This window comes from Lepisosteus oculatus, chromosome 8 (assembly GCF_040954835.1).
Source record: "Lepisosteus oculatus isolate fLepOcu1 chromosome 8, fLepOcu1.hap2, whole genome shotgun sequence".
Classification (NCBI taxonomy): domain Eukaryota; kingdom Metazoa; phylum Chordata; class Actinopteri; order Semionotiformes; family Lepisosteidae; genus Lepisosteus; species Lepisosteus oculatus.
In genome coordinates, this window is record NC_090703.1 from 35,782,777 (window position 1) to 35,808,788 (window position 26,012).

General features: G+C 35.5%; 1 protein-coding gene across 2 annotated transcripts in view; it reads right to left on the bottom strand.

The window, feature by feature from the left end:
* The window catches only part of gabra3 (gamma-aminobutyric acid type A receptor subunit alpha3), a 151,899-nt gene that overhangs the window by 23,513 nt on the left and 102,374 nt on the right, over positions 1-26,012 (bottom strand). For both annotated transcript variants that reach the window (XM_015351059.2, XM_015351060.2), the window contains exons 6-9: positions 22,415-22,497; positions 15,807-15,950; positions 11,419-11,571; positions 6,455-6,666 (exon numbers count right to left, since the gene is read on the bottom strand). In XM_015351059.2, coding sequence (XP_015206545.2) covers positions 6,455-6,666; positions 11,419-11,571; positions 15,807-15,950; positions 22,415-22,497 — 592 coding nt within the window. The remainder of the gene's footprint in view (positions 1-6,454; positions 6,667-11,418; positions 11,572-15,806; positions 15,951-22,414; positions 22,498-26,012) is intronic.

The following is a 26,012-nucleotide window of genomic DNA, read 5'->3' on the forward strand; positions in this document are numbered from 1 at the left end:
ACACACTAATCAATGTCAATGGCAATGATGAAATCTGTTTTGTAAGAGCTCTTCAGTCTTAATTCAGGATAAGTTTCACTGTTATCTCATGCCAGTATCTTGAAAGAAGAATCATTCAGCTGTGACAGTTAGCACAAGTTCAATACCTTGCAGCTTTAAAAGCTTATTGATTTCTCCTGATAAAAACAACTTTCTGGGCAGTTAAATCATGGGTAGGGATTACGTCTATGTAACAGGGATGACTATTAACAAGGCTCACATAACCTTTTCTAATACTTCTTAAAATACCGCTGTGTAGTCTTATAGGCTGCACAAAAATGCTTCAGAGCACATACTCTGATAAGAAAAGCAAAAGTGCAGTCTGATTAGGACACTGTCTGGAGAAGGAGTAATTGAAAAGGGGGTTTCTAATACATACAGTATAAGATTGTTATTATAATCTGATCTATGTCATTCTACTTATGTGAAATAAAATTGGATTCTTGAACTAGGCTGCAATATACATTAAATCATATAATATAACTATGACTTGACAGGAAACAGTTGGAAGCAGAGGTATTACAATAGGTTAAACACTATTGGGGATATACACTGTATAGTACATGCTACTATTACCTTGCTGTTTGTGAAGGTGGGACCTTCAGGTTGATGTTAGAAAATAATGCCAGTAACATGCAAACAAGACATATTTACTTTCTACTTGAACAGAGAAAACTACAAAGGAACCTGGATCAAATTTTCAAAATTCTCAGATAGTGCACATATCTGAGTCACACAGATAATCACTCTAAATGGAGTTCAAAATCAACATTGAAACATGAACCAGAAGACACAAAAGGGCATGAGCCAAGAGCAGGAAGTACTTTTAATACCTGTCGTAATTAGGAACAAACTAAACAGCCATGTTATTGAAGACGGTACCCTTGTCATATACTTCAGATACTTAATTACTGTAGCTACTAAGAACAAATGAACTACAGAAGCCTCCTCTTATGTTTCTAAACATTTTTAAGTATTGAACCTTGCAAATTAACCTGCTGCTGGAAATTGTATATTACTACAACAAAAACTGTATTAAGCCATTTTTTGTCAAATTATTTTTATGTTTTAAGAAGAACTCCATGTGAACTTTTTCCATGTGACTTCATCAATTCATAAATGAAGTGCATACTGGAAATCTAGAAGTATTGATACTTCTCCTGCGATATTTAGGTTTCAGTCCATGAAACGCAGATCATTTCTGAGCAATTAAAAAAAAAACATGTGTACATAGAAAATGTTAAAAATGCATCATTACACCCTAAACTCAAATCTTAAACAAGCAGAGTTTGAATACAGTAGCTATGTGCCTGGCAGATAGCTGATGTCTGTACCGACATCTTCAACATGTCCTTGGCCCAGGCCATTGTACCTACCTGCTTCAAGACGACCACCATCGTGCCAGTAAAGCCAGCATTCCAAAAACACTGGATCCTCTCCAGTTTGCCTATCACACAAACCGCTCCACAGAGGATGCAATCTCTATAGCCTTACACACCACACTAACCCACCTGGATAAAAGGAACACCTATACAAGAATGCTGTTCATTGACTTTAGCTCAGCATTTAACACCATCATACCCATAAAACGTTCTACCAAACTCAGTGCTCTAGGTTTAGATACAACCCTCTGCAGCTGGATCCTAGACTTCCTCACCAGCAGACCCCAGACTGTCAGGATTGGCAACCTCACCTCCATCACACTCACCCTTAACACTGGTGCCCCTCAAGGCTGTGTGTTCAGCCCACTGCTTTACTCCCTGTTCACCCACGACTGTACTACCAAGTTCAGCACAAACACCATCATCAAGTATGCTGACGATACCACAGTCGTAGGCCTGATCACTGACAATGATGAGACTGCCTACAGGGAGGAGATAAAACAACTTGCAGACTGGTGCCGAACCAACAACCTATGTCTCAACGTCAGAAAAACCAAAGAGCTGATTGTTGACTTCAGAAGACAGGGAAAAGTTCACTCCCCCATCTACATAGAAGGGTCTGCGGTGGAGATGGTGAATAACTTCAAATTCCTAGGTGTTCACATCTCTAAGGACCTTACATGGACACTGAACACCTCCAGTCTCATCAAGAAGGCACAACAGCGGCTGTACTTCCTGAGAAAGCTGAAGAAAATACACCTACATCCACAGATCCTCACCAACTTCTACAGATGTACGGTGGAGAGCATACTGACCAGCTGCATCACAGTCTGGTACGGCAACTGCACCACACCTGACCATAAGGCACTACAGCGGGTGGTCAAAACTGCCCAACACATCATTGGCAGTGCCTTACCATCCATCCAGGAAATATACAACACCAGGAGTCTGAAAAAAGGCACCAAAATTATGTCTGACCCCACTAACCCCAGTCATAACTTGTTTGTTCCCCTACCATCTGGCAGAAGGTTCCGGTCACTCCAGTTGCACACAACTAGACTCCAAAATAGCTTCTTCCCCAGAGATGTCAAGTTGGTGACGCCCCCACTCCCTCCCACCATATTATGATCTCTCCTAACGTCTTCCTGTACACACAATGACTGTACTCCTACACCACTACACACACATGTAAGCCGAAATTGTACTGTCCCCTCGATAGCCCAGTAAAACTGTACCAGTCATAATAATATTTAATATTTATTAATTAACCATACTATTTTTAATCATACTATTTTTGCACTGTTCCAAGAATTACCTTGCACTGTTTTTGTCCTGTTATATTTTCTCTGTTTGCGGAATTTTGCACAGTTTTGATTACTTGATTACATGTTATTTATGTTATGTTATTACATGTTACTGTTATTGCAGTTGTGTTACTCTCTATTGTCTTATCTTCTGTCCTTTTTATATACTGCACCTGAGTGACTAATGAGAAACACTTTTCATTATACTATGCACCTGTGTAAGTTTAATGACAATAAAGTTTAATTGAATGATTATATTTGAATAAGGTTTGCCAAAATGTTTTCTTGTATATGAATGAAGAGCCTCAATAAAACCTTTCAAAGTCAACCAAACTGACACATTTGGTAAATTTTTCAAAACAAATGTAAAGGCCTTTAACATTCCATTATGTAAATGACTGGCAATAAAATCACACTTTTCAGAAAAATCCAGATCTGCACAGAAGTTTAAGCACAAAAGCTAAAGGTGTGAAAATTGTTTGGTCTAAGAGTTGTCTGGGACAGAACCCTAGATTAAAGCACCCACAAGTTTGTTTTCTTCAAAGTTGTTTTCCTTGGAGATCATAATGACAAAAATGTTTCTTACTGTACAGTTTCTTATGGTTTCAAAAAATCTTACAAACCAAAACTGGATACTCATCTGTCCCACTTCCTCTCTCAAAAATAGGCAGGCCAAAAATAAGTTAATAAATACTATGCATTAAAATGACAAAAAAAATCAATCACTTCATAATAGTAACTTTTCAAGACCTTGGAAGGAAACATAAATAACATCCCTGACAAGCTCTTTGCCCAAAAGCCCAAAAGGCCTAGATTGCTAATTGCCATGCTCGGAAGGGCAAAATTAATTATCAGCAGAGGTCCACAAGTTATTTGCCAAGCAGCAAATCATCTTGCACCAATGATCCTCTGGATGACTCAGTTTATCTTCACTGTGGGATGGACAACGTGGGGCACAGCTCCAAAGTAACAAGAAATGGGGGAGGGCAAGAACATGCTGATTTGAAGGACAGAAAAAGAAAAAAAAGAAACATACACAATAAAGCTGCTGTATCTCATTTTCACTGTGGGAAAGTAGAGTCCCAAGGGGCATTCAGATTTGAATTGCCTGGTAAAAGACCTGGAGGGGAGTTTATCGCATTCAGAACAATCTTCACCTTGTTCATACTCAGTTGTAACATAAATTCACTTTATGGTGAAAAAAGTGTAGTAGAATTCACTGGTTTTCATTGGGTTCAGAAACCAAATTTTGTACATTAATGCACTGAAAAATGATCCTGAAAATTTTTGGTTGTTTCTATATTTACATCTAATTTTATATTAACATCTGAGAAGGAAAAGCTTCAACAAACAAATGCTATTAGTACTAAGAAACATAATTTATTGTACTTTGGTCCTTTTACAGTATCATAATAAAGGGCAGGATGAAATTCAGTGCTTTCAACAACAGCAACTTGCTTTTTATTCCTTAATTTTTATGCAGACTTTTATCAGCCTTTAATAACTGGCACCTTTTGACCTAATCCATTTATCAACAATTCATCAATGTCTGTAGTCCATTAACCTACCATGTTTATTACCACTCTACACCTGTCATTAAAGAAATATGCAGTTGACTTTGTCCTGCCTTATTTTCACCCTTCATGTGTAAGCTTTCTATGTACAGCACTACCCGTTCTTCTCCTTCCGTAAGAAATTCGAAGACTTAAACAAAGTACCTGGGGCAATTAATTTAAATGCCAGTCAGACATTTATAGCAGTTTCAATGTTTGACATGTTCAAATATTAAATATTGTAAAAAATACACGTTCTTCAAATATTCACTTGAATTTATTTTAAAACATTTGCAAACAAAGACAATCTCTAGTGTAACAGACAAGCCACCTTTGAAATCTGAAGTATCAATAGAAGCAAGTTGTTGACTTTATACATTAACTTCTATATACTGTACTGTACACTATTGTTGTATTCAATTCTAAACCTTCTCTAGGATGTCGCTTGTCACCCAGAGAATGTGGTGTACATATGTTACCATCCATCACTTTAAGTCCACACAGTACCAAGTCTCACAGACAGTGTTGATGTGCCTTACCAATACACCAAGAGTTATTTTCTAGATTAAACATGAAGTACATTTCCATATATGAAACTATAAAGTCGACTTTGTATCGCACAGCAATTCGCTTTTGAGGCAAAAGTACAGCTTTTGATTCCCACCAGCCCTAATCTGCCTAACCCATATTCAAATTCAAGTCCCTTCCTTGCTTTCTGTTTAATTGCAGCTGAGCTATTATATTGGAATATCGTTAAAAAAACAAAAAAGAAAATGAACACCCTATGGATCATACATCTGTGATGGTATTTTGATAGTAATGGAAATGCTCACAAAATACAATGTAAAATGAACTATTGTAATGTCATTAAATAAAAAATAAAAATCTAAATTTTTTAAATATACCATGTAGAAGGTTGTCTGGATTTACTGTAAACATTTTCTCATCTATTTCAGATAAAATATTTTTTCTCTCTTAAAATACGGTGTACTGTTATATACTACACAGTTCTGTCAAATGGATGCTGGAATATTGAGGAATTAATATTTTTGCCATAAATTGAAGATAAATTATAATAAGCAGGTGTTCTAATGTAAAAAGGTAATTTAAGTAATAGACGTAACATCTTGGAGCTCCTAGCCTCTTCATGTTTTTTTTTTATTTTTTGATCACTCAGTTTTAAAAAAGGTTGAATAAAACAGTACATATATTTCCTTCTGTGAAAAATTACTTTATTCAAGAGGTCATGAAAGTTTGCCCCTCCTTTTACTAATTTTCTGTATGTTCATAGTTATTGTTTGTGGTTTACTCAAGGCACATTGTAAAAAACTATTATCGTAGATCAGTGCTTCTTAGGTTTAGGTTTAATGCTTTTTCAAAGCACTTTAGAAACAGGCTACTGTATGCACACATCCTAACAATTAGCTTCAAGTGCTCTTGTCTGAGGTTATTTGTACTGGAATAGATAGCAAACAATCTACAGTACTCAAAAGCAACAACAGATAATTGTGCACAGGATACAGCAAAATCTGAAAAACACGCAAAAAGTAATTTGAATAGGTTTACTCATGGCTTCAAGGGAGAAAATATTATTTTGAGATTTATGTTTCCCATAAATGTCTGTTCCACCAAGAAATTTGTGGTACACAACATCTTCATCCTGGTGTCAAATAACTTCTATAATAGATGATAAAACCTTTGTCTGTAGAATTTAAACAACATGGAAAAAGTCACTCAAGAACTTGAATTCTAACAGTTTGGAAACTCTTAGTTGATAAGTTCAGACTTTTTTGTTTCCCATGCTAAATACATCCATTCATTTATGAACCGCTTTATCTAATACGAGGCTGGAAACACTCTTTTTGGGATACCAATGTATCGCAGGGCACATGGACCCAAACACAGACACACTCACACAAGGGTAAATTTTCCCAGAAGTCAATTATCTTACCAGTATGGCTTTGGACTGTGGGAGGAAACTGATATACTGTATGAACGCCACTCAAACAACACCCTATTGAACCCAGTTCCCCAGACCTGGGAGTCAGCAATGCTAAGCACTGCACCACTGTGCCACCCCATTCTAAATGCAGGTTTTAATATAACAGGTTTTATATATTTCATTGAAGGCACGACAGGTTAATGTGCCTTGGACTATATTAAAGAAGGCACTCACGCGTAGCTCCTGGGCCTCCATAGCTTTCTTTCCATCCCATGCCCAACTCCGTTTGGTGAAGTAGTTCACTGTGGCAAATTCAATAAGGGCCGAAAACACAAAAGCATAGCAGACGGCCATAAACCAGTCCATAGCCGTGGCATATGCCACTTTGGGTAAAGAATTTCTTGCACTGATACTTAGGGTGGTCATGGTCAGGACAGTGGTGACACCTGTAGGAAACAGAAGATACAAAACGTTAGTTGACACCATACAGAAACCATGACAGCAAGTAGCTTCATTCAAGCAAGCAGCTCTTATAATACATAATACAGATCCCAACTTTAAAATTTAAAATGACCTAAAAAGGATTATTGTGCTGCCTCAGACATGCAAACACTCAGCTCAGATGCTCCATTTAGACAGTCATTATGTCTATCAGAGACAAGTCCTCAAAACCAGACCTCTCAGTGTGAAAATGTGCAGAAATTCATTGTTAAGGCTAGTTAAGGTTAGTTCAATATGTAAAAAAGCAGCTTGTACAAACACAGAATTAAATGTGAAGTAGAGTAATTACACACAATTTCTGGATGCACATTCCAGTATGGCAATGGCACTGATATCGAATGTACCATATTTGCAAGTCATGTTTTTCATAAGCATCTAGGAACCTGACTATCATTCATATATGGGCCCCCCCTCACTTTATTTTGTAACATTACAGCTGATTATGGTGTTCATGCTAACTATGAGGTCAAAACACATTTCTCCTTGTGGATGTCCTTTTAGATCTGTTGCTCTTTCTCCCTCAAAATATTTTCCTTTTGGTTTTGTAATTATCCTACCATTTTTTGTTCATATTCAAAGGCCTCTTAAATATCACAGTTAACGATAGGCTAATGGACAAAGGTGTGTTCTGGAATTGTACTATTGTACTTTTTTTTTTCATTGCATGTTATTGTATATTAAATGTTTGTAAAATACAATGCGTGTGAGGACTGTTTCTTTAAACACCTTCCTCGAGGGTTGTTTTCCTTGTTTCCTTGTTACATAAAATACAGTTAACCATGATTGATTGATGTTTTGGGCCCATTAAAATCTTTAATAATAGCTACAGATTTAATGCATTACTATGGTTTACAGTAGCTTTTCCATATACATGTACCCTCAATGAGACTTGGGTTCCACATATTAAAAATACCTAAAAATCCTTTTATTGATAAAGTGCATGTAGCATAACTTCTCCCACAGAGACAGTAACAGATTCTAGCCATCTGTTAAGATAGCCTGGACTTTATATGTCAGTAGTGTGATTAATCAAGCATGGATTCCAGCGAACCATGCCTGTTTAGTGAAGCACAACTCTTGATGTGGACGACAAAGGGAACAATATTATTGGATAGGGTCTGCATGTTTCCAACATCTTGCAACCAGCAAATAGACCTGATAATGCAATGTGAAAATAATAGGAGCAGAAAAAGTCTGAAGCGTCTGATGACAAAAACAGATCCTGAGCGCACCATTTTGACACCAATAACCTTATTTGCAATACAATAAATGAGAGGCAGCTTAAGGTTACAAAAACAAAAAAAGAAAAAATGACTCTGACTTCTCAGGTCAATATTTCATGTCTTGTCACTTAGACTGCCCCTTTTGACTTAAGTCAAATCTAAAAGTTTTATTTTTTCTTGACAAGGTGTCTGTTAACAAAATGTTATTATTCAGCTTATCTATTTCATATTGAAGTGACAAATTCCATTGATTGACCACAATACAAAATAATAAGAAAAAAACAGCATAGACAAAATGAAAATAAATGCAGTGAGAAATCAAAATCTATGATAGGTCATTGTGCAGTTCACTTCATTTATTTATTTTTTGTTGGGGAAAGAATGCATTCAAGATAAATAAAATAATATTGTCCACCAAAGCAAATATAGGCAATTATGCCACTTGAGTTGTTTTCACCTGCTTCCTAGACACAAATATAGGACTGACATGGCCTTGTTCTTGTTCATGACAACTTTTCAATGACTAATGGCAACCAAGAATGCTTAATTATGCTAGCCTGTGCTGTGCAATGTTTGGTAATTTAATTGAAAATGCTTTTATTGTGTGATAAATGTGTCATTGAAGCATTCTTCTTGTTTTGTTGTTGGTAAAGCTAAACTGTGAACTGCAATTACTGAAGTAAAAAAGGACACTTGAACATAAGGGCATTATGAAAACATTGATAACTGCTAATAATACTAAATCTTGAGAACTGAACTGTGCAAGAAGAGTTTTAATGCTATAAACAGTAGAAAATTCTTCCTTGCATCTAGAGAGACATTCTTGTACAGTTTTTTCAGCTGGAAGCATAAATCATGTAATACATATGGATATGTTCTGTAAATTACAAAAATCATTTTCCACAGAAAGATCATGTCATATCGAGGATTGCAATATTTTTCCAGAGATCTGGCACTTCTCCAAGTAGAAATCTACATTCAATTATTAATTAATTGTCAACTTATATGTGACTTTTGGGAGTTTGTAATACATAAATCCGGGCTTTGAGTAGTTCATTGAGTGTGCAATGTTTAAGAAATTCAGCTGGTTTATGGGTTTAATTTCTTATTTCAACCACCCCACCTATAAATACAATTTATTTTTTTATCTTTTTGTTGATCTCACATAAATGAGCTCTATCATCATCATTCATTGAAAATAAGGCACATAAACAACCCTACATAACTCAATTAGAATTAAAAGATGTTACAGTGCATTCACTTCAGTTTTGAATAATTTCTGTGTGATTTCTATTTTTTTTTTCCCAAGCTTTACTAGTTTCTTTTCCACAGTCACCTTCACGGCAAGGGAATTCTTCCTGGAGTTTCTTCAGCTGAGAATTAAGTATGTAGATGGAGGTTCCTTCTGGGTAAATGTTTGTGTGCTAGACATTGTTACGCTCTAAATCACTGATTAGCCTGCATATTCAAGCCTGCTAGTGAAACACACTTGAAACATGATTTTAACATTCATCTGAAATAATTGAGGTCTTATGGGAAAAAAGAAGGCAATATGCTCTTTTCATTTAAGAAAATAATCATTTGCAGCAAATACACAGAAAACATCCAATTGGTGATGTTTCACAAAAAAAAGAGCATGTTGGTGAAGACAAATAGCATGGATAAGTGCATGACCTTCTTAGTCTTGTGGACTGACTTTACTGTGTCTTGAGCAAATTAGTTGTTTTCACACCACAGCCTAAAAGCAAAAGCACCAAGACTAAAAGCAGAGACAGAATGGTCTAAAAACAAGATCACCACCTGACCACTGTTTGAAGGAGAAATGTAGCAATAACAGTTTACTAAAGCACTGGAAACACATGGAAAGTCAATACTGCTTATCTAAAATAGCTACAATTTAGTTTCTTTTCTGCTTCTTTGAAATATCTAAATTTCAGGCTAAAAGAATTTGGAAAACCAGACACCTCTTGTCTCAACTTGGCACTCTAGAATCAGTAGACATGCAAAATGGTTGGGGGAAATATATTTGGCTGACAGATGTGCTGCATACTGTTTTGTAAAACGGTGTATGAAGGACAATGCAACCATCTTACAAATTCCAGTTCTAGGACACCCTTCTAACCCAACCCAATAAAGATGAAAACCTTCAGAATTTGGCAAGATTATTTGTGGCATGGTGTGTTATTTTATTTGTAATGTACGTGTGACAATGTACAGTACTGTGGACTGTTTTAATGTGTTTTTCTTCTTACATTTTGGAAGCAAGATATATATTGCATACAGTTGCAGTTAAGAATCGACACACTCTCCTCTTCAAAAAATTTGTGCTGGCATAAGCATCATCTATAAAAATATATAAAAATTCCTTTTAGGCACCCATTATTCCTGAGAATGAATAGTGAAATATCTGAGTTGGAAATGATGATGCTAAATATGAGTGCTTAATATATCTATTTCAGCAACTTTAAATTAAAAACATTTATGAGATTTCGGATTAACTTTATTGCTGAGGATTTCAAATCGAGTAACAGGTTAGCTTAAAAGGCTGTAGACTGAAAGGTTTTTCATGAAAGGTTTAACCTGAAATTCAGATATCCTACAGAATTATTTCTACCACATAACATAGCATAATTGTATGGTTTCACGTACAATGCATACATTTCTATTTTGCAAAGGTACAGTAATTTAACTGTTTCAGTTTAGTTTCAGTGCAAACTAGAACATTTTACATTGGATTGCAATATTATATTGTATATATAGTATATGAAAATATATTCATGTTTTATTAAAACATTTAATTTTTGTAATAGGTTTGGATGAGTATATAACCCAAGATTAACTAAGGGTTGATCAATTGAAACAATTGTTCCTCAATGTATTTATTTTGTACAATACATACAGTATTAATGACCTAGTATAGCCTGTGTTAATATGCTTGTTCTTGTAGAAAGGACATCCTGACCTCTGTTAATACATTTGTGTAAATAATCATTTTGGCCTAATTTCATTCATGCTTTAAACTCATACAGGTAAGAAGAAGCCTAAGGTGGAATGACTTTAGCTGCTTATACAGTAGGTGTAAGAGTAGGTTTTCCAAGCAGAGTTGTAACCTGCACATTTGAAGAATCAATACAAATTACTCTAGACTTCTGCTAGTGTTAGAACATTTTACCTTGCAATGTGTGCTTAATATAACTGGCTGTATTACTCTATATTCCATAGAATGCTTTTTAGTCCCAATTAAAACATGTCTCCTGATTACAAATTTCCTAGCTGCACTAAAACAAATTAATACATTATTGAAGTAAAGAACAAAACATCATGGCACAGCTACTTCTAGAGAAAGATCGGATTTACAGTCATCCTTGATATAACTGCATAATTTAAATAACAGCTGAATATGAATTTCTGTCCCACATCCAGATTGAATTGCTTGTTCAAAATGTTTCAAGGTTAAAGAAAGATTAGGCTCACCAAAAACAGTGCGTGCAGGAACTGATTCTCTGTTTAGCCAGAAGGAAACCTGAGACAAGATGACAGTCATGATGCATGGAAGGTAAGTTTGAATCACAAAATAGCCAATTTTCCTTTTCAAATGGAAATATGTTGTCATCACTATATATTCTCCTGAGGGAAAGAGAAAACACATGAATTATTTACATGCTCATGGTCTGTCCAGACACAATGCTTAAATCACAAGTACAAAGCTAAAATATTAAGAGTTGAAATATTCTGCTTATGAGTATTAATTCATGGAATTAATCTCAGTAGAACTGCAATAACAATTAGTGGAGGGAGATATTCACAACTCTATGTCATTACTTCTGGGGTCAGCTTTTTTACCTCCAGGAATAAAAAAATAAGAAGAGAGACTTCCCTAGGACGATCATTATTAATTTTGATCAGAGTCATTACCTGCACAATTACACAGTTAATATGGTCATACGCAAAGGGGTAGTATCACAAGGGATAAGGCATACCTTCTTATCATACTTAAAGACTTTTCATTTTTTATGAGGACATGTGTACACTTTATCAGACCCACTTGCTGCATATACAAACTAGGATGAGCTACTGGCTTTGTGTACAGTATCAAAGTATTTTTAGCCAATGAAAAGTGACATATAATAGCTGTATATGTCATACATATACCTCTATGTATGTTCACAAGCTGAAGGTTTCTCTGTTGTTTTAGAAATGAAAAAGACAGAATAAGACAGAAACTAGAAAAAAAGACAGTGTATCGAACACTTTTAACATAACCTCTCTTGATTTTAATTCTTTAACTGTGCTGTATATCCTTACTATATATCTTAGTAGCAATGTAAAGATGCAGGCAACTAGAATGTGTGTCAAATGTTAGCAGAATTACAGCATTCTCATGTAATCCACAGCCCTTTCCGGCATACCGCTTTCAGTCCATCACTACTCAAACCAGATCGCTAGGTGGCACTAATGTTGTGTTAGATGTAACTGAAATGGTAGCTTCATTTAATCTGTTTTTTCCCCCTAGTTTAATAATCGTATTTCTTTAAAATGTAACATATTTTATTCTACTTATGTTAAAGAAACACATAGAATACATAGATACCATTTTTAATTGTAAGATTTTTTCTGAAAAGAGGATCACATGCCATGAATGGAGCCAAAAACACTACAATATATTACTTTACAGAATTCTTTAACTCAGTAACTTTGACGTTATTTTTGCTTGATAGAACTGATACTGTATGTGATAAATGGTATATATCAGAGTACAGGGTGATATAGTCTAGAGCTATATCACCCTGCAACTCACAACTGGCAGACCACTGTAACTAAGCAGGTGTGAATCTGGTCAGTAAATGGATCGAGGAGATCTCCTGTAAAAGCTAAGGTTGTTTCTTGAAGACTTGTCAGTGGGACCAGTAGGGAGCACTCACTGTGGTCTATTTGGGTCCTAATGCCCAAGTAGAGTGATGGGGACACTATGATAAAAAGTTGCCATCCTTGGGATGAGATGTAAAGCAGAGGTCCTGACTCTCTGTGGTCATTAAAAATGCCAGGGGGTTTCCAGAAAAGAGTAGGGATGTTATCCTGGTGTCCTGGCTAAATAGTTTATCGATAACGACCTCCTAATAATCACCCTCTATGAACTGGCTTCATTACTCTTCTCACCTCTGCACTGATAGCTGATGTGTGGTAATGTGTGGTACCGTTGCATCACACATTGGTGGAGGGGAGTCCCTATTTTCTTTAATGTACTGTCTAAGTGTCAAGTAAAGCCTAATTTCTCACTGATATACGTCTGTGGTCCAGCTCTGTGCATGGAGTGTTATTATTATTAGTAGTGGTAGTAATAATGGAAGTAATGGTAATACTTCTTATTATTGGTAAGTATACTGTACATGTGTGGAATTTTGGGAGCGTTTTTCTGTCCATGTATTTGGTTTCTAATACACTTCCTGTTCTTTCTCCCTTCATGTCAAAGCTAGCGGTCAAAATAAATAATAAGGCCTCGGCCTATTCCACATCCTTTGTTCCTATATGTATAGTAATCTCTGTTTGGTGACTGCAGGAAGTACAGTAGGCTACACCTAGGAATGCAAAGAATAAAAGTTTAGTTTCCAACTAGAGTCTCTTGTTCATACTTTATCAATTAGAATAGTTCATTCCACACAATGTGTCGTAAATACCTGAAGAATTTTAATTAAAAATTATTCTCTTTGTATATCTAATTTATTCCCATCATCTAAATGGTGATACACAATGGAACGTTTCCATGAACTGGGCAGCAGCTAAGCAATTGTGATCAGCAGCAAGTGACAATGGTATTTGTTTTCTGAAGTTTTAGAAGTTATTACTACTATTATTACTAATTACTACTCATACAGATGTACTTATCTTTTCAGTCATGCTGACCTACAGGTCCCACCCAGGCCTTATTAGACTGTACGTTTTGACTTTTACTATATATTTTGACTCTAACATGAGGGAACAAAGACAAAATACAAATATTTAAAATACTTTTGGATTTTTAATAGGTATTTAGTAATTTTACATTTCTTAACCAGCTTTCATTTTTTAAAGGATCTCTTTAATGCTGAACATTAAGTATATCTCTCACCAAGTACAGCATCTAGTTTTTAATTTAGTGCATTAGCCAAAAACAAAGACAAAAAACTACATTTCCCAACGTCTCACATACGTAACATTACCATTTATCACATATGATAACAGTTAGATGGAGCAAAGTAATGTCAAAATTAGCAAGAGTATCGAGTTAAAGAATACCGTGACATAATATCCACAAATATCAATATATCAACTATATATCAGACTGCCTGAAACTAGATGAAATTATTTACACCACTATTTCCTAAGTGATAATTAAAATATGTTTTTGTGTGGTGCATACAGTACTTCAGAAATATGATGGCAATTTTCAATCTTAACAATTTAATATATTGTTCAAAACAAAGTGCAAAGTGAGCTCTGTTTTATGTGTTTATTTGCTTTTAAACACAATATGTGTAACATATTTTTATAATTAAGATTAAATTAAGAATCTCTGTTTTCTACATATACTACATACTACATATACTTTGTATATGTATTTATCAATAATTCTACAGTACTGTACTGTATGTAATTAAAAAACACAAATTCTATTATTGTTATACATGTTATACAGCATGGTGATATATCTCATTTGGAGTTGTGGTAGCAATGTGGAAACAACATCCTCTCTCAACAATGTAATCATTATATTTAAATTGAAATTGTTTGTTGTTAGTATGTACAGTATACAGTATGATTTGTGCAGCAAAGCAATAATAGGTTAATTCATAAACATTTCATTCTACACTGGTTTGTATGACAACCACATAAACCTGCTGTTCTTTAAGAATTCACTGCACCTTTTGCAGTTTTACAAAGTAGTACAGTCAGATTATTATTTTTTTAAAAGTGATGCTGCTCTTGAATCTGTGTCTGTTGTGGTATACCTACTGATACCTTGCACATCCTAGATCCCTGCATCTGCAGTTAAGGTGTAATAAATGTTTTCATAATTTGGAAATTATTTGTCTGGAATTACTTATTTGTCTGGAATTACTTAGAGGAACAAATATTTCCATACTGAAAAGAGCCGTGAAGCCATCTTCAGGTGTCTTTTCAACATGGAATAAACCTATTGTTCCTTTGCTGCCTACACATGCTGACGCAGGTACCCAACTGAACTATTACTTAGTTCAGTTGTGTCACCATTTTTTCAATGGGCATTATATTAAATATTTTCTAGGCCATGGATGCTTCCCCTGTTTTGAGTAATTTATCAAAGAGTTGAATTAATGGCTTATGAATAACCTCTCATGTTATTTCAAGTGCAATTGGTGGGATATAATCTTGCCCTAGAAATGTAATTATCTTTATAATTAATAAAAATCTTTAAGATTATTATTTATATAATATATTTTCAAATAATCATTTATACAGTATTTTTTCATTCTCTGACTTTTATTGATTGACTACTTAGGAAGCAAACGATACATTCCTAAAAAAGTTTTTCTCTGGAAGAAAACTAAGAGCATCAAAAGATCAACGAAACTGCTAAAAAAACCAGCATCTCTTCCAACTTTGCTGAGACAACAATGACCCAAGTATATAACAGTTGAAGAAGCCAATCAATGTCAGCAATTTGCAAAATAAACAACACTCTGTTGAAGAATAGCTAAATTACTCTGCAAAGCACACAAATGAAATTTGAAACTTTAAATTGAAGTGACAACAAAACTGGAGGGAAGTGAGATTTAACACAAAAATAAGGCAATGACACTAAAAGATGAAAAAAACTTTTTTCTTAAAGTTTGACGTGAAGCTACCTGTGCTGGAGCTGATGACTTCTGTGCCAATAGCATGACCTAACAAGTCATATTGATTCAAACGAGAGCCATCCTCAGCCACTGACACAGAATTGTCAACTCCATTCGTCCAGATATAAACCACCTCAGAGTTTGTGTAAGCATCTGGGGAAAGGAAGTAGAGGAGAGAGTCATTAAAAAAAACCTCTTCCTTCATGTGACATTCATGCTAATATTTGATTGCAAATACATCAAGCTATGTTGTAGATGTTTTATGAAAACAGAAAAACAATTTAAAAAATGTGATAACTTTACCTTGTGAAACCAGAAATAAGCATTTTAAAAAGTTCTCATTAAAATAAGCACATCAGAATTCTTTATATCAAAGCTCATTAAGGTGACAGAAATAATCAGGAATGTGGCTGTGCAAGAACATTTTTAAAAATATGAAAATTTGATAAAGTATCCATATGGCCAATTCACTTTGGAATTACACGTTCCCAGGGGTTTGACTGGGGTATGGACCTATTTTTTGTTCTTTTTCATTTTTCTGTGAGACAAAGCTTTCTGAGGGTTCAGAGCTGATCACAGTAACAAGAGGAACTGCATTTACTTCTGTCCAAATCTTACCACAACTTAGCTTTATGCTGCAAAGTAAGAAATGCTAAGGATGTTAGTTGGACAAAATATTGTTAGTTACTGTACATTGATATTCAAAAAAATATTGAATCAATGGAAGTTCTTAACTGACGTTTGGGAGTATGGCGACAGACAAGCCACATTCATCTAGATGTTTTAAATCACAATCATTACCAACTTCTGCTATAGACATAAATCGTGCACACACATCTTTGAAAATTTCAACTTCGTTTTTTTACAGCTTGCCCTTGCTTAACTCCTCTCTCTCAATGGAGGTTGAGTCTCCTCCTCATTTGGCCAGGAGGTTACTTCTTAACCAAGTGGGTTAAACCAAATCCTTATTAAACCTAAATATTATTCTCTCTCATGTATTACAGATCAATAAACAAAAAGTAAACTCAAAGTTCTGAGCGATATAAAAATATGCCTAATATAAGATTAAGATCTTTATATTTCCAGTATATTGGAAATATAAAAGAGGAACAAATTAAGGTTAATTCCACACTGAAAAGTTTCCTTCTTTACTTGGTCCTTTGCAGCCTTACAGCTGAAACAGCTCCCTACTTGAACACCTACTATAAACCAAGTACATTTCTATTTTTTAAGTATACCATATAAACCTCATAGCTATCTACATCTGTGTAGGATAGAGGCATCATATTGGTCACAGGTTCTCATTAAGCAACTTCTAAGAAATGTTTATATAAAAAACTGCCCTTTCTGGGATTTGAGTCAGTCATATTCCTTAAGATTTTTGTTTCAATTTTGGGCAAGCTACAGGCAAACTGCCTTCTCCATAACAAAATAATACGTCACGGTCTCCCGTAATCTGAACATGACCCCTTTAAGAGGCCGTTTTTGTCGTCCAATCACGTAACCACTCTCCATCCCTGTTCACCACCACACCTCCACTTGGGACATCTCCGGGCATCCTGTCCAATCAAACACCGAAATTCTCATGATCAACACTCTCAGACCGTTTTTCCAGCGAGTGAAATGTCATCTTCATATAAATCTTTGCCCGGCCTCTTTCTTCCTGCGGTACTCTCTAGGGTCAATAATCAGATGTCCCTTCTCGCTTTTGTTGATTCAGGAGCAGCAGGCAACTTCCCTTGTTAAAGCCTGGAACATTATACTACTGCCTGTCCAGCCACCACTCCAATTTCAATCTGCTGATGGCTCTCCTGTGTCCTCTAGGCAGATTGCTTGACAAACAATCCCTCTCTCACTTCAGATTGGGGCCACGCATATAGAAGAACTACAACTACTTCTCCTGGAATACCCCTCACACTTTTAGGATATTTTCTTTTAGGATATCCTTGGTTACATAAACATAATCCACACATCTCCTGGTTATAAAAAATGAACTTCTGGCTTTGGGGTCTCAATGTAAATCATCATGCTGCCATTTACCTATGAAGGTAGCTCTAGCTGATCTCTTGCAGTCTGAAATCTCTGAGATTCCTCATTACTACAGGGACCTGTATGTTCACAATGTCATGGGGAAAAAGGCATCCTTCATCCTTATTCCTTCTTTTCCAGGAAATTATCGCCAGCGGAAATCAATTACGATGTGGGAAATCACAAACTCCTCGTTATCAAGCTGGCCCTTGAAGAATGGAGACACTAGCTCGAGGGGGTCAACACCCATTCATAGCATACACCGATCATAGAAACCTAGCCTACCTGCAATCTGCTAGATGATTAAATAGACGTGAAGTCCAATGGTCACTATTTTTCTCTCACTTCCGCTTTTTTATTACATCCTGGGATCCAAGAACACTAAAGCAGATGCCCTTTCCTACCTTCACGACCCTCCTGAGATGGAACAAGATCCTTAACCCACCCTCCCCTCTAATAAGTGCATAGCTCTAATTTGATGGAATATTGAGGAAGAGGTCAAATGTGCGTTGACTGTCCACTCGATTTCCCCGCAATGTCCTCTTGATAGACTATTTGTCATCAACTCAGTCATATCTTCGGTTCTGCGTTGGGGCTACGACTCCCGCTTAGCTCTACACCCCGGAATTCGCCATACCATTGAATTGATTTCAAGGGACCAACCATAAAAGAATATGTAACATTTTATGGTGGCCAACCATAAAAGAATATGTAACAGAATATGTCAGAGCTTGTCATGTGTGTGCAAGAACTAAGTCCCCCTGTCTCATGTCGGCTGGCCTCTTACAACCCTTGTCCATTCCTTGAATGCCTCTGGTCACATATTTCTGTGGACTTTTTCATGGACCTACCTGAAAATCAAGGTCACATGAAGATTTTGGTTATTGTGGACAGGTTCTCTAAATCAGCTCACTTCATACCCCTCCCTTCTTTAACAACAGCATGGGAACTAGCTGATCTTTTTGTTGCCCACATCTTGGACTACATGGCATCCCCAAGGATGTAGTCTCGGGCCACGGACCTCAATTTATATCAAGATTTTGGAAAGCTTTCTGCAAGTCCCTCGGAGCCTAGGGTATCATACTCAAGCTAATGGCCAGTCAGAGCACATTAACCAAGATTTTCAAACCTTCTTGCGCGCTTATGTCTCTTCCACCCAGGACAATTGGGCCTGACTTCTTCCCTGAGCTGAATATGCCCATAATTCACTTTCTACTTCAGGTACCAATCTGTCATTTTCAATGTGCCCTAGGATATCAACCAGGCCTCATCTCTGTCTCAATCCCAGATTCCCAGGTACCCACGGTTCCTTGTACCCTGCTTCCGTCAAGGGCAGTTTGTCTGGTAACCCATCCAAAACTTACCTTTGAGACAAGCCTCCCGCAAATTGGGTCCTTTCTACACTGGGCCATTCTGTATTCTTTCCCAAGTTACCCCAGTGACTTACTGCCTGGCCCTGCCACCCACTCTTAGGGTTTCACATTTCCCTACTTAAACTCTTCCTCGGATCCCCTCTGTCTCGACCACAACCCTGACCACCTCCGCCCCAACTCATAGATGGTCTCCCCGCTTATACAGTTGATAAGATCCTGGATTCCCGGTGGCACCGTGGTACACTTCAATCTTTTGGACTGGGAATAATACGGACCAGAGGAACGCTTCTGGACACCTAAAAGACGCTCATCCAGGACTTTCACATGATTTCCCCAACTGTCCCTCAAGGGAATCAGGAGCCACCCCAAAGGTTTCCAGTAATTTATACACGTCCCCTTTAAGAGGCCGTTCTTCTCGTCCGGTCTCCTAACCACTCACCATAGCTGTTCATCACCACACCTCCAGCCTTTCTATACTTAAGACTGGCGTGGGCTTATATCTCCGCTCAGCATTTGGGTTTACCCGGCGTTGAGCTCAACCTCCTGTTTCTCAGTGTGATTTTCATGGTTTGTGGACTTATTAGTTCCTGGGCTCGCTGTTTCTATATGACTGCAATTCTTGGATTTCGGATTTGGCAGCTTTGCCCGGCAAACCATCTCTCCTTTTATTTACACTATAGCGTATCTCACATACTGTAGGATCCACTTCACTATATCACTGACTCATAACAACACAGGGCACAAACATGTTTTACAAATCTTGTAAAGATAATGGTACTTTTCAACGTTTAGTATTTTGTATTTCAGGACTATACTGTAAAAAATAAACATTGTGTGATGTCAACAGTACATTATGTCTGTGGGAACAAAAGGTTTAACACTCATCAAGTCATCCTTCAAACACTGTCGTATGACAAAAGGATGTAAAAAATCTATTTGCAATATGGAGATTCCTATATTTTACTTACCTTCAGCACAACTAACAATATTAGATTTCTAAGAGCACAGAAAATGACTTTTGTGCTCACTTAAATGGTAACGTTGATTGGTTTTATATAAAAAGGATGTGACAAAGCAAATCTTTCTCTTCTGCTGAATCTTCATGAATTGCTTCTCTCAAATACTAGCAGTGGCATTATAATTTAGGGACTTGCTTGGATAGATGTTCTATTTTAATTTTAACAATTTAAGGAAATTAAAACATGATAGATTTACATGAATAAAAATGGGAAAAGAAAATCTAGTTTTGAATGTATCATACAGTATATCTTAATGAAAAGGGAAGATGCGTTACAAAATAGAGAAAATCTTTACATACAGTAGTAACAATAACAACATCTGAGCCTTCTTTCATCTGTTTAAGTAATGACAGAGTACTAAGGGAAATATAATTAATCTGACACTTTAAGCAGAGATTTATCGTTAATAACCAGATGAAAATTATTGTCTCACCCTGCTGTGATTTACTAAACCAAATGTGATTATACACTAGATTTATCACTATATTTCACATATATTTTTCCAGTGAATGGTTGTATATTATTTTGTTATTGAATAAACATTTATCTTAGTTCTGCTGTTTCCTGCAGACTGTGATATTAATGTGTCCTCTCTTAACAAAAATAATAACAAGGTCATTGCTATCATTAACTTTTATGAACAAATAACAGTCACTGTTTTTGTTACTGAATTTAAATTCTGTTATTAGACAATTACACAATTGATGTGCTTGTTTTAACATTAATAGCCTTTTATGATGAATTTGAATTAATGTATTGTCAGTGCATGAAGATACTGTATTTAGTTTCTGTTAATATGCACATTACTTTTAACTGTGATGTCTTTCTGGACAGTAAAGGTGCTTTTAAAAACAGGCAAAGTGCTTGGAAATTTATGTTTAATCATATGCCTCCCAGGGAACAAAATGTCTATTTAATTACCTAACAGACTTGTATTATTTTGAAAAAGTGATAAACAGTTGCAATATACATACATTAAAATGTAATAGAAAACACATGAACTGAAATTTGAAATTGTGCATTATTGCATAGAATAGATACTGTACCTCAAGGGCTATAATTCAAGCCATGTTGCAAGATTGGTTGTCAATTACAATGTAAATATTAAGCAAATATACAGTAAATAACATCTGGTGACTTGGATACAAAGTCAAGGAGCCCCAAAATAAATGTATTACTTTTAAGAAATATTAAACAGGTTGTGCAATGTGGCAATGTGTAAAAATATCTTTTGGCATAGGTGAGTGTTAAGGTTCAAAGTTCTTTGTACAAGTGTTCAGTACAATATACTGTATTACAGTTTCACTTAAAAGTAAACAGAACAGTTTTAATTTAGTAGGTTTGGAGGTTGAAATTTCATAACAAATGTTTAATCATCACCATTTTGTAGTATAATGCACTACTACTGTTTTTTTATTTGATTGACAAATTATTTTCAAACAGAGTTTGCTAATACAATCAATCCAGTAATTATCTGAAATTAAGGCAGTAGGCTGCTAATGAATGACTATATCACAATAAAAAAAATCTGTTCCAGATCATGTACAGTATGTCACTTACTGTCTACATTACCATATAATAGTATTCCATTAATCAAAACATACAGTATTATAAAAAGGTCAATCAATAATGTTAGCATAATTTGCTGTTGTGGGAAATAGCTACCAGGCAGCAAGGCTTTTCTAATAAACACAACCTTCTAAGTACGAGAAGTGGTCTAGGGAACAAAATGCAAATTAAAAGTGTGAAACATAACTTGTTAAATTAATTAGAGCCATCATTTCCCATCAAATGCCAATTAACAGCTGATAAATTATAGCAATTAGCATTTATCTCTTTTAAATTATCATACAATCGAATTGGCTGGTTTGGATTTTGGTGTTGCTTTTTAAATGTTCAGTATATAATTTCAGAAAAAAACTCATCAGCAATCTTTTGACAATGCCAAAATCAATGTATAAGAGAAAGTCCACCCCACTCTCTCCTACGATCATGTCATTATCCATGCCTAAAGGAAACTCTGATACCAACTACTGTAGACAATGCATGCACATATTCATGAATTTAATAAAATGATGGGAATATTTGATAGTGCGAGTCTATATTTAGCAATGTCTAAATATTCAAATATGTATGCATACATACATACATTATTCGTATTTAGCTAAAGCTGCAAGCTTAAAATATAGAAACTTACAACTTCCAAACTTTAACGGACATGCATGTGCATCCATTGGAAAATCTTCCAGGTGCATGGGGCATTCGGCATGTATTGTTAACCTGCAAAATAAAAGATATATATAGAATGAATTAGAGTGGCATGGCAATGCAGTGGTTAGCATTGATGCCTCATAGCACTGGGGGCCTGAATTCAGTTCTGGAGTTTGTATGTTCTCCAAATATCCATGTGAATTTTCATCCAATTTCCTCTCACAGCCCAAAGACATACTGGTACTGTAGGTTAAGTGGCTTCTGGGAAAATTAGCCCTGGTGTGTGGGACTGTGTATCGGATAAAGTGGTTAGAAAAAGGATGAATGGATGGATAATATTAATTTGAAGTAATTTCTAATAGGGTATAGGTAATAATGTCTAATTTCTCTTTATTTTGCTACATGGAGTTGTGTGACACATATAGCGTTTACAGAACATGAGAGATTTTATTTTGAGTGGTACAGCTGTCACCTAAGATGGAATGTATACTTGAATCCTCTCTGTTGTTGCAGATACCAAAGCGAGGTCCCATTTTTTTGTTTAAATCCCAGGCCTTCTAGTGTGTATATGGTGTTGTACATTATATGAAATTCAGAAAGTTGCTTAGGGTTGAACACATACAGTAATACGTACATTAAATACTTTGGTTGGCAGTCTATTAATAGATGTGGTAAAGAAAAATAAAAAGGGGTATTTGAAATAGCTGATTTTTTGTAGCTTTGTGAGAAACACAATGTGTCCCTTAAGCATAGGGCTACATCTTTAAGAAATGCAAAACCCCAATTCTGTTAATCTCGGCACTTTTAGGAGGACTACATATATCTCCTTTCCTAGAATGCCTCAGCTGAAAGTCCTGCATTCAGCCCGTCTGCTTGTAAAATCATTTTAATTCATGAGATTGACCTGGCATTTTTATTTAGCTGAAAAAGAAACGCCTACTTGAACATGGTTCCCTGTCATCCTGCTTCAAGATTCCTTCTTTTGCTGTAACACTGCTGCTGGTAATTTGTCAGTTTCATGGTCAGTGACTCGTTGATTCTGTTAAAGAGGCATTTTCTGGATACAGAAATAAAAGAGCACAGACTTCCTGAGGTTTCTGTAACTTTCTTTTTTAATAAGGATGTTTTTCTGCATATCAGGTTTGAACAATTGATTAGCAAATTATCTAACATTCAGAGGGGAAGCTGTAAGTTGGAGATGGAGTGGAGGAGGGAGACAAATGTGAAAAGAGGTGTTTGGTTGATATATATATATAGCTAATTTCGTAATGATAGTGATTAAGTACAGCTGTGTGTGATTGACTTGTTGAACCCAGTTAATATCTTCCATTTATTATGAAAAGTGCACTAGTTAATATTTCATTCTCCAGAGATAATGAAGCAGTGGATCAAAATGTTGACTACAACGTAATTGACATTCAAGAGAATATACATCATTGCAGTGTCAACACGTAAGGTTCTACAGAAAGTATGTATTTTTTTAAAAAATCATTAAATGCGCTTCAATTTTTCCAAAAGGGGTGATTTCTTAGTCCCTTGACAGTTACATTTTCTATGCAACCACCAAATAGTTTAATCATGATTTTTAAAGAAAGGTGTTTATTAGCTTCAATATTACTTTGGCTTGTACAGTTGTAAAGAATTTCATCTTGATAATTTGAGCTTTTCAAGCAGGTAGCTTCGTCAGCATGCGCGGTCTCCAAAGGAACAAGTTAAGATTTATTCCATGCTGAAAAGAGAAAAGAGAAGAAAAGAAACACTACATTTTGGCTGTAAAGCTTTCTTCAGGTGGGTTTCTTTTCTTCTATTTTTTTTTCTTTTCAGCAAGCAATAAACCTTTACTTGTTCCTTCATAAATTGAGTGTTTGAGCTTCTGTTTCAAAGTGTTTCCATCTTCTAATCTTATTTTACTACATTAACATCGGCGGATAAAAAGGACATAAAAAGGCTTTAACCACAGTTACTTTACAACATGTTACAAGCAAAAGATTCACAGGTGAGGAGTAGTAATTAGACCCTGGTTGGCCAACAGTGTTCTTGGAGAACTACAGTATAAGCCAGAAGATTTTACAAGTGACCCCTAAATCATCCATTTGTTAATACCTGGAACCAAGCAAGTTTTGATCAGTTTAGTCAGTTATATGGTTCAAAAGTGCTTTAGCTGATCTCTAATGGGATAATAAAAAAAGCAAGATTATAGCTTCCCAAGACTAATTTGGCCACCCCTGTGCTACACTGTAAATAACTCTAAATATTTAATGGCACATCCCAGCATGTTTAACAGGTAATGTGGTACCAGTACCAGGATTGTAGCCCAGAGCCTGATGTTTGAAAATTTGCCCCTAAATGTATCAACATTTTAAACTAAATCAAGCTCTAGACTGTTGTTTCATCAATGACTAAAATACTGCAATGTACTGCATATACTTCAATATTTTACATTCAATATTTTTATATTTTGCAGTTACATTTCAATTTAGTATTTTTTATTTTATTTACTTTTAAGAGAATGTCATTTCACCCATTTACAGTAGCTCATTTTTCGGTTTTGCATCCTGTTATAAAATAATTAATAACTTGATTTGTTCAGACCCTTCTTTGTCAGAAAAGAAATAATCCTTATATTGACCCATAATCCCCGAAACAATTTGAGACCAAATGCATATTGAGAATATGAAGTGTTTTTTGAAAGTGAATATTGTTATTTAATTACCAGTATATAATAAAATAATTAAAATAAAACATTGTAGTCTTACTTTTACTGTGCTTATTTTCAGTTAATTTAAAATGCGTTGACTTAATTTGCAGTGAGTTTTATGATGAGCTTCGTATCTCTATTGAGATATGCACTCTGAGCTATGCAGTCTGATTGGTGGCAGAAGGAGTGAACAGTTGATTAGCGTCACTTGATTGCTGTGCACAGCGATTAAGCAAAGACCTTAATCTTAGCAATGGCTGTAATTCTTAAATTACATTTATCATTCTTTAACTTTACATTTAAATCCCAAAACAAAGACTGATAGAAAGAAGGCAGCAAATAATAATTATCTGAAATAACAGCTGTTGATAATTTCCTACATCTGATTTAACTGCAGAAAACCTGTTACCGAGTTCACTCAGTTGGGTTCTATTGAAAAATGAGTTTGTTTTGTTTCTGAATTGACAGACATGTTTTCATATAGAAATAATTTGAAAAAAGTAAATGTAAAAACTGCCTCCAAAAATGCAGATTTTTGGAAAATTGTCAAATTTTATTAAGTGATTTGCCCATTCTTATATATTGGTAAGGGTATTCACTAATATACCGATACGTGATGTATAGTGATATACTGTATAAAACAACATATGCAGTATGAAATGTCTGACACTGCTGCAGGTGTTGCTATAACAACTTTGAGTTGTGTAAAAAGGCAATACTAATAGAGGTGCAGAAATGTTAATCAATTCATGAATGAAAAAAGTCAGAATAGATCTTACAGTTCTGAAGATGTAACATTCCACTTTCTAAAGACAGGTGATCAGCAGATGCAGGCATTACTATATGGGCTGCTGTGCAAGCATATGAGCATTTATGGAAAACCTGT